We start from the raw sequence: 19,657 nt of genomic DNA on the forward strand, positions 1-19,657 counted from the left end.
AAGCAGTGTGGTCAGAGAGGTGAATATATGGATAGGTACAGACTGTTAAGGTTTCTAGTTTTTTTTTTCTTTTGAAAAACTTGACAAAGTCTCTTCGTCATTGTCGTGGCAGAGATGGATGCTGTTTTGTACATTTATGGTGACCGAAATTGTATGATCATGTCAGTGGAGATGTCAGGCGATGAAAAGTTCTTGCAAAATTCATGCATTGTTCATGCATAAGTGGAGTGTTCTTGCAATAAATTACTATTTTGCAAGCAAAATGCCCCTGTGTTTATGAAGGTATTGTTTAGATATTGGAGATATCACAAATGCAAAAAAATCAAATCAAAAAAAAAGTTCGGCTTGAAATTCATCCTTTCACAAAAAGTAAATTTTCGTCATGGAATCGAGTATTTTCAAGAAACTTAGCAATGTTCAACTGTTTTTTTTAAACTAAACAATGGCAAAGGCTAGAAACATCCTTTTTTTCTATTGAAAGAGGACCGTTCATGTTTGCCTTAGATTTGTTCTATGGCTTTACAACTACTGAACTTAATTTTCTGTAGGTCTTCAAAAAATAGTCAAAATGCCAAAAAAATGACTGGCAGCTGCTCTTCCCATTCAAGACAAACACCTGGCATTGAATAGTTAAGAAAAATAAAATGCCCGTTGTATCGATTACCCTTTACCACGATTTCTGAATATTCAATCTTTGTCGAAAAAGAGGTGTTACTCTCGACGCTGGCAAGGTCAGGGAGAATTTATCGGCCCGTTCAAGTCGACCAAAGCAATTTAAAGTCATTGGACGAGATCTCGTTCTTGTTAGGTCTCTAAATCTGTCTGCTTATCGACTCCTCTTCGGCGCTGCCCTGTATTTCTCGCCGAGCAGCGTAGCATAATTCCGCTAGGAGCAGGATGCGCTAAGTTAGCTAGGAATGCCCGGTTTTGTTTCCCCGTAGTGGATTTTTTGGAGCAATGTCACAAGGGAAGGCTGAGCACGTTTTCAGTTTTTTTTCACAAGTGGAAAAAGAGAGTCAATGTATAGGTTATACTGCAAGAAAGAAAGCTTTGTGCAGCAGATGGAATTGGGGGTGGGGGGCAATACTGCTTTGGAGTAGGGTTTGCTAACCTGTTTGATGTTGAGAGGCCACATGCAATTTTATCGCATTTCTAAAACAAAAATCACGTAGGATACATTTAGGGAACTACTCATCGCTTATGTAACAAACTTTGCACTGTTATTACGAAGTTTCTACTATGTTATTACAGTAAATTCCTGGGATAAGACATTTTCATTTTGGGGAATAAGATGTGTATTTAGACCCCCTATAAGGAAATTTCTTCACTATGTGACATACAAACAATAAATTATTTTGTGGCCCAAACAAACTTTGCTGTGTTCTTGCGTACGATGATTACAACTCTAAGGTGCCTGTCTGCTATTGGTCGACGTCGTATAAAATGCTGTTTGGCTATCGGATTTTTCACGCATTATGAATCACAATGCCTTCATTCTTAACGAGACTTAGCGAGTCGGCGATACAATACTGTGTTTTTGTACTGGATTTAAGGTCCGACGGCTTGCTGTGATTCTAAAGGGAGAAGCAAAAACATGATAACATGGAAACAAAACTTGTGATTGTCCTGAAATTCAAAGAGGGCACACAAACCACTATCCTAGCAAAGTTGCATGGCCATAACTATCAACAATCGGGACTATAATTTAAGTGGGGAAGACGATAAATGCAAGGAAAGCTTTGGGGGCATGAGAATTCTCGTTCGTGGAAGTTTCATAATACGTCTGCATATAAATCTGCGTCCACCAGCTACTCCAATCTACCAGCTCATGTCACAACAAAGGTGAATAAAAGGTAATTTTCCTTTGTATGTATTTTAATTTATAATCATGTTTTATCTTAAAACTTGTATCACACATAAGTAGTACTTACTATATACTTTTTTGTTATTTTAATATTTTTTGGAATGCATTAGCTAATTACCAAATTATTTATAATATTTTTATATCATTTATATTATTATAACATAAATAAAATAGAAAATAAGTAAAATATATTTAGCAGAAAATGAATCAGATGATAAAATCAAAGTACAGTTGTTTATTTTGTTACTTTTTTTGTTACTGATTAGCATGAAAAGCTACCAGTATTTATTTATCTGTTATTATTACGTGATTACCTGTTTTTAAATATTAAAAGTTGTGTTAAAACTGGCTCAGTCAACCTGAAAACATAATGCCAGGTAGATATCAAATATCCTAGAAAATCACAATGACCCTACCACTGGCGAGCTGTTTTCCGAACCGGTTTTCAGGCTACTGAGGTGCTCTCAGGGGTCTATCTTGTGCTCGCGAGGACTAGACTGCTTTTTACCTTTTATCCTGATAGTTATCTTGTTTTTCTCTTTAAAGTCTTAATTACATGTTTACCCTGGAGTGCCATGTCTAATCTCATTGCATACAATGTTTACTGCCTTATCACTGACAATAAAGACAATTAAACTCAATTCTTACAAAATTTGTCCAAAGCAAAGGCAATTAATTCGGCAAGCCCAAATACCATCCATCCATCCATTATCTGCACCGCTTATCCTCAGTAGGGTCGCGGGGGTGCTGGAGCCAATCCCAGCCATCTTCAGCTAGTGGGAGGGGGACACCCTATCTATCTATCATTCACACCTAGGGACGATTTGGACCGACCAATTAACCTGATTTGCATGTTTTTGGAATGTGGGAGGAAACCGGAGTGCCCGGAGTAAAGCCACGCAAGCACGGGGAGAACATGCAAACTCTACACGGGGAGGTTGCGGTAGCTGGACTTGAACCCTGAACCTCTGCACCGTGGGGCCCAAATACCAAAACAAGAAAAGAAATCTTCTGTTTGCAATATACACACATGGTTTTTGCATCCCTCAAAGAAAAACTTCATCTTGACACGAAATCTAAACAAAAACAAGCGCTGACGGTCAAAATATTCTTCAAAAGCTGACTCCTCACAACTCAAATACAATAAAAGCCTGACGGCTTAATGACCACTTTTCGACGCTTTAATTGGACAGAAAATGAAAGTATGAAAACACGTTAATTATGAGTTGGAATTTGTCCTTTATAACGTCTATAATTTCACTTATGCGGGGGACGGAACGCGATTTTCATGATTTTAATTATGCGGTAAGTGACGGGATCAAGTCCGGGCAAAATATTTGTCTGGGAAATTCTTCTTCGGTGCTTGCTCCTTTCAGGTAAAGTAGAAAATAAAAATAAAAAACATAAAAACTTTCAAAGTTGTGTTTTTGGGACCGTCTGTTTATGTCTGAAGTTTGTCTGGAAAGGCGGGTAATTATTGATTGCGTGTAGCCTTCAGTGGCGTCTGCTTCTGTTCAATGTCATACATGCCCTGGCTAAGAAAAATAAATCACTCATTGTCTGGCTACCATGTAAAAAAAGGGAAACATTTTTCTTTTTGTAATTTAGCACCAACATAAAAACAGCTTTCACTATGTCGTATCCAAGAGTTTCATGTTTCTCACACCAAAGAAGGAAAATCTGGAAATCAGACAAATTCCTTATTTTTAGTTTCCTTTTTCCTTTCTTTGAAATATTTTCTTCCTATTTTACCATTATTTCTCTGCAATTTTCCTCCAAGACTTAGAAAAAAAACATGAAAAGGAACAAAATAATTAACGCAATAGTTTTTATTATATTACTTCATTTTTCTCTAATCTTTAATAATATTTTGGGCGATATGGTGTCAAGACCAGAACTGAGACAGCACCCAGTTGCTTTGCATTTTATTGGAAGAAAGAGAAAGGTTTGCGCCCATGATCCAGTGATTGCTGGACGCAAAAAGCAGGTCGCTCGGATACACGGATTGTGCTCCAAATGCCGCTCCGAATGGCGATGACGGGGACAGAAAAACGCGTCAGTAGCCAGGACAGGAGAGCAAAAATGTGGTCGGGGTCGTAAGCGAGTCGTAAGCCAGAAAAGGAGAGTAGACGTGGACAGGATCAAAAAACGGGTCGAAGCCGGGGGACAGACGGGAGCAAAAAACAGGACAGGTGGGAGTCAGGGTTGAAAAGGCTTGCCTAGTGTTAACTGAGGTTCGTAGACGAACTGCCCAAAGGGAACAGACAGGAGTGGGTACAAGTACTGATCGGGAGCCAATCAGAGTCCGAGGCAGCTGGCGCCAAAGGAGCGGACACAGCTTAGTCACATCAGTAATCACGACATATGGGGGTTGAAACATTTGGGTAAAAATCTGGTAGAATAAAAAAGCAGTAAAAAAAGAAAATAATAATGAAAATGAGCATTTTTAATTTTTGATACCATAAAGAAATTGTATTGAGGGTTTTTCAAAATAATAGTATTTTATTTATTTTATGAATCTATCAACATAATCATATAATATAAATATATTTTATTGATAACATTTTCATAGAGCAAGAATATTTGACTGATAATTTCTTAATAGGAGTAAATTACTATTCTTTCTATCTATTATCATGAAAATATGATGTAAAAATAAATAATTATTTCTATCCATCATCCATTTTCTGCACCGCTTGTCCTCAGTAGGGTCGCGGGGGTGCTGGAGCCCATCCCAGCCTTCCTCGGGCATCCTCGGGCATCCTCGGGCAGTGACATTTTTAATTATTTCTACTATTAATAAAAAAAAAATAACATTTTAAACTGGACTTTTTTCAGTATGAAGCTACAAAAAATAAGGAAAAAAGGTAAAATAATTAAAAAACAAATAACAAACTTGAATTACCCGAATTCTCTGCCAACAGAGCAAGGCGGCACAGTGGTTAGCGTGTGTGCAGCACAGTTCTGAGGTCATGAGATCGAACCTTTCTGTGTGGAGTTTGCATGTTCGCCCCGGGCTTGCGTGGGTACTCCGGTTTCCTCCCACATTCCAAAAACATGCAAGTTAGGTTAATTGGCCGGTCCATATCGTCCCTAGGTGTCAATGAACGAGTGAGTTGTCCTGTAATTGGGTGGTAACCAGTTGAGGGTGTCCCCTGCCCACTGCCCGAAGATAGCTGGGATGGGCTCCACCACCCCCGCGACCCTACTGAGGATAAGCTGTGCAGATAATGGATGGATGGATGGATCTGCCAACAGAACAAGGAAATTTCAGTTAGAAATATTTTTTCTTTCTTGTTTTGTTATAATGAAAATATTAACTGAATTTTCTTTGCAGTGTGGCGCTGCAATTCAGGCAAAATTAGTAATATAAAAAAATATTATTCAAAAGAAACATAGAAAATGTTTTCCACACAGTAATAAATAATAATTAAAAAAACAAAATAAGATAAACAAAATAGTCCACAGTTAGAACTAGAAAATATTTGTTGGAGCATTTTTTTTTCTTAATTAACAATTTCTTTTAACTGGATTTATACAGCACGGTTCTTGTTATAAAATACGTAAATAATATATTAAAATATACTTAAAAATAATTTCCCAACAGAAAAAGAATAATTGTTTAAAAAATAATGCTTTTCTCGTCTCGTTAAAAAAGAAAACTTTAACTAGATCATTTTTAACAGTGTAGCGATGCAAAATTTCTGAAAAAAAGAATTGTTGTATTAGCAAAAAGTATAATTAAGTAAAAAAACAAATAAAAGGAAAAAATTAACCCCAAAAAATAGTAAAATAAAAGAAATCGTATTTTTTATTATTTTATTTTTAATTCTAATTTGTTTTTTGTCGCATGATTTAAGTGAGTTGTCTGTCCCCGTGTGCCCTGCGATTGGCTGGCAACCAGTTCAGGGTGTCCCCTGCCCACTGCCCGATGATTGCTGGGATGGGCTCCAGCAACCCCGCGACCCTACTGAGGATAAGCGGTGCAGCTAATGAGATGAGATGAGATGAGATTTCTTTTAAATAAAGAACAATATCTTAAGAAAATAAAAAACTTAAAGTGTACTAAAGTATCTGCAAAAAACAAAATCGTTTTACTGTTAAAAATCGATATTTGATTTTTCTTTTGTTCTTTTCTTGAACATGATTTTTTTTGCAGTACACTCTGCAAAAAAGGGCAGCACGGCGGCGCAGCGGTTAGCGCTTGTGCGGCACAGTTCAAGTCATGGGAACCTGTCGTGGGTTCAAATCCAGCTCCAGACTTCCTGTGCGGAGTTTGTATGTTCTCCCCGTGCTTGTGTGGGTTTCCTCCGGGCACTCCGGTTTCCTCCCACGTTCCAAAAACATGCATTTCAGGTGAATTGGCCGGTCCAAATTGTCCCTAGGTTTGAATGAGCGAATGAGTTGTCTGTCCCTGTGTGCCCTGCGATTGGCTGGCAACCAGTTCAGGGTGTCCCCTGCCCACTGCCCGGAGATGGCTGGGATGGGCTCCAGCCCCCCCGTGACCCTAATGAGGATAAGCGATACGGCTAATGAGATGAGATGAGATGAGACTCTGCAAAATAATCCCCAAATTGCAGGGGCGATATCGCCACTAGGCGGCACGGTGGCTGGGTGGTCCCAAATTGTGGAGAAATATAAAAACACATTTGGTAAATCCTGAAAGCTTGTAATATCCATTTTTACATGGTGTTCTATATGAGCACCATTGGTCACACAACATTCATCAAGCTCATAGTCAAATTCTTGCCAAACGGGTATTGCATTGTCAATGGTTGCACCAGCTTCTTTTATCCGTGCCTTCAGCTCATCCACGTCTCTTGGAATAGGAGGCACATAGAACATTTTCTTCACAAATGCCCACAGATATAAATCGCATGTTGTAAGACCTGGAGATCTGGGTGGCCAGGACATGAGATCGTGTTCAGTCTGCTAAAACTGTCTAACCCTGAGGCTCCAGTGTGGTGGCGCACTATCCCGTTGGAAAATGAAGTCACTAGACCCTTTTACTCAGTTTATCCATTAACAGGTTTTCCAGCATATCTGGGTACATCTCACCATTGACTGTTTCTCTTTAAGAAAAAAAATCGCCCATAGACACCATTCTTTGACAAGATGCTCAAAAAGTTCATGTGAGGTCTCAATACCCAATATGCAGGTGTTATGCTTGTTAACTTTGCCATTTAATGTGGAGAATTGCTAAAAATAAGACAGTCGTCTAATTCATCATCTTCCATCTTTTGTTGCAAAAGTCACCACAAGTTTTTTTTTTTTAAGTGTCTTTCAACTTTCGGACTGACTGTAGCTTCTAAAGCAGGGGTGTCAAACTCATTTGAACTCGGGGGCCACAGGATAGAACAAACATTCTGTCGGGGGCCGGACTAGTAGATTAAAGAGAAACAAAAAGAGATAAAGAAATAAGAGAAAGAGGGAGGGAAAAGGAGAGAGGGAGCGACAAAGAAAGAAAAAGAGAGAGAGGGAGAGAGCGTGAGAAACAAAATAGATAAAAAGGGAAGTCATGAGAGAGGGGGAAAGAAAGGGAGAGGTAGAAAGAAATCCAAAGAGAAATAGAAAGATGGAAGGAGAGAAAAGAGAAAAGAAAGCGCAAAGGGTAGGGAGAGAGAAAGAAGACACAGCAAAAGAAATTAAAAAGACACAGAGAGAGAAAGGGACAAAGAGCAACAAAGAAAGAGAAAAAGAGACATATAGAGTGAAAGCGACAGAGACAGAGAGTGGGAGAAAAAGGGTGGAAAAGAAAGAGAGAGAGAGAGAGAGAGAGAGAGAGAAAAAAATAGAAAGAAGAGAAAAGAAAGTGCGAAGGTTAGAAAGAGAAAAGGAAAAAAGGAAGTTAGAGCAAAATAATTTAAAAAGACACAGAGAGAGAAAGAGACAAAGAGCAACAAAGGAAGAGAAAAAGAGAGACACAGAGAGTGAAGAGAGAGAGAGAGAGAGGGTGAAAAGGGGTGGGGGAGAGAGAGAGAGAAATTCAAGTACAGTGCAGTGTCTTTGTGAGAGGCCCCTGGCTTTGGCAACATCAAGTGGACATATTTCAACCCGCAGCTTGTTTTTCTCTTGCGCTTCTCCGAGGGTTGTCTCGCGGGCCGGATTCAATCCCTTAGCGGGCCTGATCTGGCCCGCGGGCCGCCTGTTTGACACCTGTGTTCTAAAGCGTCATTTGCAATAGTCCAAACCGTTCTTGTAGGACAATTCATTTTCCTACTTGCTCTTATGATTGATTTATGGGGGCTTTGCTGCAAAGAACTAAGAAATTGTTCAACAGCATGTACTGAAGTTGAGGGGCATCCCGTTCTTTTAGCTGGGCATAAATACCCATGTGTTCTGAACTTACCATGAAATCTCACTATGGACTTTCTGCCTGGTGGTTGCTTTCTGAATTTTCTGTAAAATTCACATTGAACAACAGTCTGTGATTCCATTTATGCAAATTTAAGCACACCGTTAGTGAGTGAATGTCATTAATGGGTCTGAAAAAATTTAAAAAATCAATAGTTTAACAAAAAAACGTAATGGAGGGGTGGTCAATATGGTCCTCGAGAGACGCTGGTTTTGCAATGATTGAAGGTTTCTCTTCTCCAACTCAGGTAATGCAAATTCTCAGCTTAAGAGCAAGCTGTGTGGGTGCTTGATAATGATCCAGGTGATCACGTGAATTGGAGCAGAGAAACTCCAAAAACATGCAGGACATGCTACTCCCGGGGTCAGGGTTGGTCACACCTGATCTAATGTAATAAGCTTTGAAATAACACAATTTTATCGTATTACTGTTCATAGTTGAGGAGATATGTGGACGGCAAATGTCCCCAAGTCTTTTGGAACACCATTTTTTATTATTTGGATTAAATCATGAGAACAAACTAACACCTTCTCCAAAGTGATACAGAGTAATTCCTCGGTAGTGACTCCCCGGGCATAGATGATATTGAGCGCATCCTTTGGCCAGCTCCCGGGAAGTTGCCAGCCAATTTCACATGGAGAGTTGATTCAATTGTGTAAATTTTTTCATTGACAAGAACTTTTTATTCTCGACCCTGAGATATATATGTATTTTTCCCTGCAACCAGTGCTAATCGTCTTTACCGGAACACACCATGATTCCCCCTGGTTGCATTAAGTGTAATCAATCGGATTATGACACGCAGTTTATAACCAAACCCATTTCCAAAAAATGCCATCTTTTTTGCTTTAATGGATGAAATATGTTCTTTGCGTACATTTCAATTTTAACACCCCAATTATGGTGCTGTGGCCAGGACGCTATGACATCAGCCGGGGCGGGAAGGAAGGAGAATCTGTAATTTGTCTCGTCTCTCGGCCTCATCCTCGGACCCGGCCGTCCTGTGTTTAGGAGGGAGGGGCCCCCGAGGGACCAGAGCGGCTTCCAGATGAAGCCAGCTCGGCAAGGGCCAGCTACAGATTTTCGTACAGTTGAACCCCGGGATACGTCTTTAATCTGTTCTGAAGTGGGGTTTGCAAAGTGACGTCTAGCGGGGAAAGAAACCTATGGTAATTAGCTCCGAACACCTGGTACCCCAGAAAAAAGATGAAAATAACAATAGAGTCTATAAGTGTTGAGCCAATGGGCACTGTCCCAATTGTGCTTGATAGGGACCACATCTCATTTCATTATGGTTTTGTATGTTTTATTTCTTTGTTTTTTTTTTCCCTAATAATGTGCCCCAAAAAAGTTGGTGATCAGGGGAAGGAAAAATGTAAAACATTGACAATAAGGATCAAGTTGAAGAAAGAAAGGATAGCGAAATTCAAAAATGGTGTTTGGGTGTCTGTCTATGATGCGCTGCTTTGAGTAACTTCTCTGCCCTCTAAATTCCATGTTTTGCTTACCATAGAGCCTCCGGAACCCGAAGTAGTGAGGAAATCTGGATGTAGTATTATTTCACCATATCTTATATCAAATAAACATAAAGTATTCATGTTCACTTCTTTATTAACTTACAACCATTTTAGCCTTGTACTACAAACCATTTATTTCTTTTTGCCAGATCCAATATACTTTTCTATTAATTTTGTTATTTATTCATTTTAATACATTAATATTTTGAATATGGATAATAAAATAAATAATATGTGAAGTCCTCCACATGACAAAGAGCCTTTAATATGTCAACAAAGCAAAGGAAGTAACGTCATCGCCACAAAGTTTGCTTTACAACAAAATTCTGGAAGCCACAACTGATGCAATACGTATTTTAGAATGTTATACTTTTTATTTCGGAACAAATAGTTTTCCCCCGGTCTCAGTATTGTCAGACTGAGTACTGCTCATCTTTTACACCGAAAAACAACACAGCCAGATGATGTAGGTGCTGTATCTACGTTTGATCAGGAGTATCTGTTTTGTGTGGGGGAGCAACCCCCTACCCCTAAAACGGCCTGGAGAGTACAGAATACATGCTGCCAGACTGTACTTGCCCAAGACACACCACAGTATGTTGCGCCTGTATGACCCTGGTAGTCAAGGCAGCCGTGAACCGTGAACCTGAAGTACTACTTATGTGTAATATACCTTAATATAATTAATTAACATTATATGTAAATACATATAAAAAAGGAACAATGATATTTTATTTACCTTTGGTGTGATCTGACTTGAGCTGGTCCAGTGGAGTAGGAAGTGGATGCAGGGACGGGAAAACACAGCAACAGCGAATTGAAAATGAAACCAAATCTAAAATGTTCACTTGTGAGGATTTTCAAGCCCTGGTAGGACTTTGTTGCTTTAATGGCATTTGTTTTCTCAATTACAGTCCCATGTGCCTTCTTGTTATTTCTTGATAAACACAAGCTTTGGTTCCACCGTTATCATATTTTTGGACCCATAGCTAATAAATACAGGACAAAAAAAAACAGTATCACCGAATTGCAAAGACTTTACAAAAGGTCGCCGTATCCTGGGGATCTACTGTTCTTGATTTTTAATAATACATACTTTCTTAGGGACTGGTTAGCCAATCAGAATGCAGAGAACAATGCCTGATAAAAATCTGTAAAGCCGCAAGACTTATAGGTGAAGCGGTTCCAATGTTATTATATTTTCTCTTGTTCCTTTAGCATTACCGCAAGTATTGGGACCAATAATTGCTAAATATAGGACAACAAATACATTCTAGTACCACCAACTTACAAGGACTTTGCAAAGGGGTCACCGTATGTATCCCTGAGGTATACTGTATTTGTTTTCTGTTTTTTACTGAACATACTTTTTAGGGACTGTTTAGCCAATCACAATGCAAAAAAAATCTGTGAAAGCGGCAAGACTAAAAGGTGAAGCGGTAGCAATTGTTTTGTCATTTTCGTATTTCTTGATAATCGCAAGCTTTGCTTCCATGGTTATCGGGGTTTTGCTTCTCCCTTTAATACCACTGCAAGTGTTGAGACCCATAGAGAATAATTATGAGAAAAAAAATATTCATCATCCTAAACAAAATGAATAGAGAGAAAGGTATCGTGGGACGTAATTCAGCCAATAGCATATTGGCATTTTTATGCAAACTAAATGCTGATTAGAATTTTAAATGATGGAATCTTAGAGACGTAACTTTATATATGCACAAACAGCGTTTTATGGCGTACAGAGGTGCCGAAAAAACATCTTATTCCACACCATAAGGTGAAAACATTGTAATGGGGGGTTGCCCTATCCGGTGGGTTTTCTGTATCTCATAAAAAAGGGATCGGTGAGAGATTGTGTCACTCGTCAGGTCAAATTGTACAAAAAAACCCACATTAAACATGAACTCCCCCAAATATTGGCTTTAAATTGATCCAGGCAGTAGATTTTTCCATTATTGTCCCAATTTGAGTCATTTTTCACCCAATAAAACAATCTTGTTCCTTGAATGTGCTAAGTTGGGGGTAGGCATCAGAAAATCCCCTCAATTTCGTGGAATTGATTCCATTTTCCGCAGACGTCTTATCACCCGACGGGACTTTGTCCAAACGCGGACTTAAGTGGTTCTGTATCCTCGGGTCCCAGATTCTCAAAAACCAAAGCTGTAGCATAAAGTGAAAGGAGGAGAAGAGCAATGAGGGCGAGGGCGAGAAGTGCACATGCTGACAACTTGCATTAAACGATTTTCGGTTATTATACCCCGTGGCCTGGCTCTTGGAATCACTACCATCTGAATGTGGGGGAGGGGGCCGGTTTCAAGGGTCTGGGGCTCTGGCTTTTGGCCAGCCCTTGTCGCCCAAGATCAGGACTTTTCAGGGCACGGAATGACAAAGGTTGAGACAAACTTCCCCAGTCAAAAATGCTTCCTTCATCAACCCTAAATAACTTACACAAACACATGCAAAATTGTGTGGGTCTGGACTTCATTGCTCCCAGATGTGGATACATCCCGTGGACTGCACTTCGGGATCGTGTGGGTCCGTGCCCATGTGTTGGGTTTTTGTGTACAAACACAATCCAAATGTGCGTGTTTGATGCCAAAGCGGTGGGCAAGAAAACCATTGTTTATATTCATGGTTCTATAAAGTAGAACCGCTGATTTTTTTGTCATCCCAAGTTTTGGTCAAACTCTGTTTTTTTCCTAAACTGCACAGGCATCGGTTGTTCGGTATCAATTAGGGTGGTTGCGTAATAGCAACAATAGCAGAGCTCGGTCACATGTCCACGTCTGCCTTACAAGTCTTGTAAACGGGCTCTAATAAACCCTCAAGACCACACACAAGGATCAGGAACATCCAGATCATGTAAGGGAGAACCAGATGCGAACACAAAGCGAAATACGACATCCTGGTTCGCAGAGTTTCGGGGAAATCGGTTGTGTTCGTTCCTCAGGACGTAAAACAAGAATCGTCTTTACAGGATGAAACGAGTCATCTGGTTTTAGCTGTTGCTTGTATTTCATGCTAACCACCGTCCCAAATTCTTAACCTCGATCGGCGTGCGGGTTTCCTTTGTGATTGCAGGCCGGCGGTTGCTTTTAGATCTACTTGAGGTCGATGTACTGAGTGAGGTTTTCTTCCAGCGGGTACAGTTTTTTTTGGGGCCTTGTCCTTCAAAGATTTTCATACAATATAAGCCAAGTACCAAAAACCTTTATCATTTTAGTTTCACAAACACGTTTCAACAACTCCATATTATTTACTCCATCTTGGCAGTTTCCAACTGCTACAAAAACGTTGAAACAAATTGAATTGAGGACAGTCTGCATATCACGGGAATGCCAAATTAAGACTGAAATAAGAGAATGCATCATCGTGATACTCATCGCAGTAATTTGCTAACGGATAGCGGCCAACGGGAACTCACCATTGATGTTAGCAATGGCGACATTATCTGGGTTGCTAGCTAGCACTGCTTTAGCACATATTTGACCCCATCGACCAGTAGAAAATAACAAGATCTGGTGACGTTTATCAAGTATTACCCAATTCGACTCAAAACTTTTGACTCCATCTTGGTAGTTTTGAAGGGTTACAAAGACTTGGAAACAGATTAAATGAGGAAATTACATCAAATAGCATAGCGCAGGAATTTTAATCTAATATTGTGAATGAAGAGAATGTATCTTTGAAATAGTCAGTGTAATAGACTGCACACAGACAACAGCTGCAGATTACTCATCGTTGTTTTTAGCTTTAGCGACATTTGCTGGGTTGCTAGTTTTCACCGTTTCAGCGGATGTTTGACCCCATCGACCAGCTAAGTCATGAATATAAGTAAGGTTTTGTGATGTTTTTCTCGTGGTACACCATTAATTTGTGGCTAACCGTTTGTTAGCAGGCTATTTATTTACTTAATTATCACCATTTGTAGACTTCTTAGTTGTATTTAATGGGAATTACGTTAGCTAACGCTCCGTTTATTTTTACTCTTGTTCAAGATTTCAGTACGCTAACAAAACAAACAAATCTTTCATTGTGATTTATACCTTTTGTTTTTTTACACAGTGAAATTGAATACAAGTTCCGAAGTCTGTCGGTGAAGGAGAACGTGTCAAGGGAACCCGTGCCTTAAATCAAACGATGTACAACAGCAGTGGAAAAAAAGCATAGGGGAAAAAATGAAAGAGGTTCCTGGGTTGGGGTTTCCTCCCGAGGAGTGTTGTTAACTGTTGCCTCGGTCCGGATTTTATATCACTGCTCACGTCAACGCATGGCCCCGAAATAAATTTGCGAACCACAAATGTGGTGGCGGAGTGAGAGGCCTCCTCAAGTGCTCCTTGAAACACATCCTCGAACATTTTTGTACAAGAAACTTTTTTATGTCTCGGTCTTATTTAGTTTAGCCTATGTAACAAAAGTGGTCCTGTGTTTTTGAAACGTCGTAAGTCATGCGTTCAGTGTCAGCCATCCTCCATCAAAGCTTTGAGCGCCATAAGCCCTTCACTTAAAAAAACAACCGCAAAGCCTGAACTATTTAAATATACCAGAAGAAGGAGGGTTGAGGGACTTTGGGTTAAATAAGCCGAACCCCCTGTTCCCCGCCGGGATGTCTCTTACGGTCACAGTGAGTCGTCTTGTGGTTTCCTGCAGTAGCCGTTTGAAGATTTGCCTCATAGATATGGTCACTCTGTCACTGTCAAATGGCTAATCTACCAAAAGTCCAACACAACAATCAAGAAGCATATGGCATCATTGTATTGTATGCTAGTTGCACAGCAGAAAGGGGAACCTTGAAGAGTGTCATCAACACATTGCAGCAAACAAAGGGCTGCAGTCCAGAAAACATTACCAAAAACATCACTGCTTTAACCTGCTGCCCTCTGGCAGACCCTACAGATACCTTAAAACTAGGACTAACTGGGACAGATGGAGACATTTTTTTGTCCAGGCCCATCACCACCATAAACAAGTAGGCAAGACTACCGTAGCCGTCAGCAACATTAGTGCCACATCCTCTGTGATACGAACTCTCTATTGGTCCGCTGTAGCAAAGGTAGATTTACATTCTTGCTCTCAGTTATTCTCACAAGCTTTTGGTCTTGACTGAAGGAATACGCTTCCTTTACAGGGTGTCCAGACTCTCCCTTGGATCCAGAGTTATATAGGCTGGTATCCAGCATTTAGTTCAGATGCCTCCCTTGAGAGGTGTTCCGGGCAAGTCATACCAGCAGGAAAAACTGAAACACCCCAGAACAAGCTGGGAAAGATTAGGTTTTCTCTCCAGGGAATGCTTCAGGATCTTTCTGGAGGACCAATATGAAGTAGTCAAGAGATTGGAAAATCTGGAGTACTGGGTCTTGACTGAAAAGCAAGGTCCAAGGTAGAAGTGATCATAATGTGTTTCCTTTGCAGGGTGCCTGGGCTCTCTCTTCAAAAGAGTGAAGGCAAGAAGACTGGTATTCAGTTGTGACTCCTAGTCAAGCTGCTGAGGTGGCCAGGGCAACTGATTCAGATGATCCCTTGAGAGGTTTCCTGGGCATATCCTAAGAGCAGGAAGACCTAGGGATGACAAAGGACACACTAAGAGAGATTAGTTCTCTTCCCTGGAATGCCGTCAGAAGTCTTATCGGAAAGTTGGCAGGATAGTCTTCTGGGGTTATAAAATTCCACTGCACTAGCACCTGCGTGTAATATATGACCATGATTAGTTACTCTGAAATTCCGCCACCTTTCATTTTCCTTGTTTATACTATCCACTCTAGCACACCTTTCTGATTTTTTTTCGAGGTAATACGTCTTCTGAACTCAAGTCATCGATTTATACGAGGGATGAATCAAGGAATATGTCAACAAGTTGAAACCTTGCTTTCTCAAGAACATTTTAACAATAATGAGCGGTGGGCCAAAAGCAATAGTCAAGGTTTAATAAGAACACATGGCGCTGTGGTATATTATCCTCGGTTAACCTCAGGTACCCTTGAAACCGCAACTTTAGCATTTTAGTACTGTTATTTCTATTATTCATTGTTAGAAAAATGCTCGATAGCGGTAGTCCGAGGAACACCTGCTCAGTCAAATTTATAAGAAACCCTTAGATAATGCCATTGCCAGAAGTCGTTTATGGTTTTACACTGTCGGTGAAATCGTGGTATCTTAATGGGTGACATGGGACTAGATACTTCACTTTCTTTCAAGTATTAAAAAGGTAGAGCTCGGTTCCTAAGCTATAAAAGTCAAGGCTTGCTTTTTAAGTTATCTCAGTGATGTAGAACTGCACTGAGTGATGTTTTTTAATATTGTGTCCCCGTGATGTTGTTAAAAATGGCAACAGAAAAATCACGAACGCAGTTCAGTATTTAGCGGTGCAGCTCTCTGCCACAAATAACAGAGGGTAAACACATGTTAAACAAGTATGGCTCTCATGGTGTTAGATAAAACGGAGCAGCTGCTGAGTTGTGAAAAAAAAATAAAACCGTTCTGTTATAAAAACCGTTACTAAGCTAGTTGGATAAAACCTTGGAACTCCATACAGGAAGGACTCAGAGGCGATTCCAACTTGGGACCTAGTGATTTTGAGCCAGTGGGGAAACCTTGGATTCGACATAACGAACTATTCAATGTTTAGGCATATTTATACACTCACATTTTTTTGCAAAGAAAAAATGTGAAGCAGTTCAGAAAGTGTACAAAATTGATGACTTTAGTGGTTTGTGCATGTTTTGTGTGCACAAGGGACTGCAGTTCTGCGGTTATTGCTGTTATCCTTAGATCAGGGGGCTTAACAAAGTCACTTCCTAATGAATCCCATTCGGGAGACTTTTCTCTGACTGCGGGAAATCAACCCTGCATTTGTGTACCCTGGAATTTGCCATGAAAAAAATGTAAATGACTCCTAATTGGCATAACATGGGAAGTCCAAAAGTTAGGTCTGCGAGACTACAAAAGCAGCGATCGGTTTGACAGACATTTTGGTACAAACGCAAGTCTGTTTAAGAACAGGATGCTGTTTAAGAGCGGAAATGAGCCGTCTCGTGGTTTCCTACAGTAGTCGTTTGATGACTCGCCTTGTAGTTGGCGCTGATATGGTCACTTTTTCACTGTCAGATGCGTACTGATCGCCAAACACAACAATCAAAGAACCTTAAAGGCATCTGAAGTCTGTGAGTCTCACCTAATGAGATTAGGATTCTTTGATCAACTGTCCCTAAGTAGGGGGACCAGGTGAGGCCAGGGTGGTGCCACATCAGTTTGTTGTGTTAACAGTCAAGCTACGTCCTTGCCCTAAACTATGGTCACAAGCGTTGGAAAGAACAACATCCCAGCAAACCAAAATGAGTTCCCTTCTCATGGGGACCCGGCTCTTGCTTTTGTATTGTAGGAAGATCTGGTATTCGGAATGGACTCTTGAGACATCCAGTTCAGATACTTCCCTTGGGAGGTGTTCTGAGCATGTCCCACTGGCAGCAAAACCCGAGACAACCCAGGACACGCGGAAAGAGATTAGGTCTGTTGTTTGGCCTTGGCGTGCCTTAAGATACTTTTGGAGGACCAACATGAGTAGAAGGGACAGGGAAATCTGAAGTTTAACATCGGCACTAGGTCTTGAATCATAGGGCAAGATACAAGAAGCGACCGGAATGAGTTTCCTCCACAGGGTGTCCAGACACTCCCTCCAAGAGGGTTAGTTAGAGAAGACAGGTATCCGATAGAAACCCGAGGAAGAAAACCTGAAACAACCCAGAACGAGCTTGTTTGGCCTGGGAACACTTCAGGATCCTTTTGGAGGACCAAGATAAAGTAGTTAGGAGACGGAAATCTGAAGCATATTTATTTTTATTGATTGCAGTTCTTTTCTCTTCTCAGGAATCTGATGCCCCGGACGCTTGATGGTCAAATCACCATGGAGAAAACCCCCAGCTACTTTATCACAAAGGAAGCCCCTCGCCGGGTCTTTGCCATGAGCCGCCACAGCAAGCTGATTGTTGTGGTGCGGGATCCGGTGACCCGCGCTGTTTCCGACTACACACAAACAGCGTCCAAATCGCCTGGCCTTCCATCATTCAAGAACCTGGCCTTCCGCAACACCAGCACAGGCCTGATTGATACCTCCTGGAGCGCGGTTCGTATTGGCATCTACGCCAAGCACCTGGAGAACTGGTTGCGCTACTTTCCGCTTTCCAGCTTCTTGTTTGTCAGTGGCGAGCGCCTGGTGACTGACCCAGCTGGCGAGATGGGTCGGGTCCAGGACTTCCTGGGACTGAAGCGGGTGGTGACGGACAAGCACTTCTACTTCAACCAGACCAAAGGTTTCCCGTGCCTCAAGAAACCTGAGGGGAGCAGCAGGCCTCGCTGCCTGGGGAAGTCAAAGGGCAGGCCCCATCCGCCCATTCCCTCTGACGTCCTGCACCGACTCCGAGACTTTTACAGACCTTTTAACCTCAAGTTCTATCAGATGACGGGTCAGAACTTTGGCTGGGACAGCACAGCTTGACTCAGAAAGTTGAGAGACGTCAAGGGGCACCAAAGTTTTTACTTAGCAATCATTTTGTAAGCTAGCCAAACGGTCGGGTTTGTTTTGATATAATTTAAGGAGTGCAAGACGTTAAACTGCAGATTGATTACTCCGAAGGAGAAACTAAAGTTAGCGTTCGGAAAATATGCTTTTGTAACCTCAGTCCTGGAAATTTTCTGACGCACCTCACAAATCCAGGAGACATTTATAGATGCTTCTCAGGCAAATCCATGTCTCCAGCGGCCTTTTAATTTGAAAAGATTAAAGCACAGTAAGATGCCATGGAAAAAGAAACAAATAAGCACTTTGCTAAGTCTTTATTCATGTTGCAGCAGTCGCAAATCAAACGCACATTCAACTGTACAGTAGATTTCAGAGATCCTTATTTATGACATTTATAATGGCAAGTTTTGTCTTTCGCCCAAAACTTTTGTATTTTCAATTCTGCTTATAAAAAAAAAAACGTTATTCTTAAATGTGTTTCGTGTGCTATTCTTGTTTGTTTTTGTATGGAAGAAAAGATATGAAACATTTTAAGGAATGACACTCACACAGACGTTTTTTTTTTTTCATTTAACCTGTCCAATATTTAATAAGACTGAAAATATACAGTGACTTGCGAAAGTATTTGCCCCACTTGAACTTTGTGACCTTTTGCCAAATTTCAGACTTCTAACATAAAGATATAAAACTAATTTCTTGTGAAGCATCAACAATAAATGGGACACAATCATGAAGTGGAACATATTTTATTGGATATTTAAAACTTTTTTAACAAATAAAAAACGAAAAATGGGTGTGTCAAATTATTCAGCCGCATTGAGTTAATACTTTGTAGCGACACCTTTTGCTGCGATTACAGCTGCAAGTCGCTTGGGGTATGTCTCTGTCAGTTTTGCACATCGAGAAACTGATATTTTTGCCCATTTGCCCACAGTTCACTGTATCTTCAGTTTGGAATTCTGGGTGTGATACAGGTGGCCCGCTAAGGGATTGAATCCAGCCTGCGAAACAACGCTCGGAGAAGCGCAAGAGAAAAATGAGCCGCAGGTTGAAATATGTCCGCTTGATGTTGCCGAAGCCAGGTGCCACTCACAAATGCTATACTTGTATTTCTTTCTTTATTTGTCTCTGTCTCTCTCTCTCTCTGTGTGTTCCTCCCTTTTTCTTTTCACCCTCTATCTCTCTCTCTTTCACTCTGTTATTTCCCTTTTTCTCTCTCTGTTCCTCCCTTTTTCTTTCACTCTCTCGCTCTCTCTCTTTCACTCTGTTCTTTCCCTTTTTCCTTTTCTCTCTCTCTCTGTTGCTATCCCCTTCTCTCTTTCTCTCCTTCTCTTTTCTCTCCTTCCCTCTTCCTCTCTTTGTATTTCTTTTTGTATTTCTTTCTTTCTCTCTCTTTCTTTCTCCCT

At 40.7% G+C, this 19,657-nt stretch overlaps 1 protein-coding gene across 1 annotated transcript in view; it reads left to right on the forward strand.

Moving 5' to 3' along the window:
* LOC148347385 (heparan sulfate glucosamine 3-O-sulfotransferase 6) overlaps positions 1 to 18,629 on the forward strand; it is a 32,101-nt gene extending 13,472 nt beyond the window's left edge. Inside the window, exon 2 of the mRNA XM_088323191.1 lies at positions 17,600 to 18,629. Within this exon, the coding sequence (XP_088179317.1) occupies positions 17,600 to 18,227 (628 nt within the window). The 3' untranslated portion in view covers positions 18,228 to 18,629. The remainder of the gene's footprint in view (positions 1 to 17,599) is intronic.
* The last annotated feature ends 1,028 nt before the right edge of the window (positions 18,630 to 19,657 follow it).

Source organism: Urocampus carinirostris, chromosome 19 (assembly GCF_059441175.1).
Source record: "Urocampus carinirostris isolate Australia breed hairy pipefish chromosome 19, RoL_Ucar_1.0, whole genome shotgun sequence".
Classification (NCBI taxonomy): domain Eukaryota; kingdom Metazoa; phylum Chordata; class Actinopteri; order Syngnathiformes; family Syngnathidae; genus Urocampus; species Urocampus carinirostris.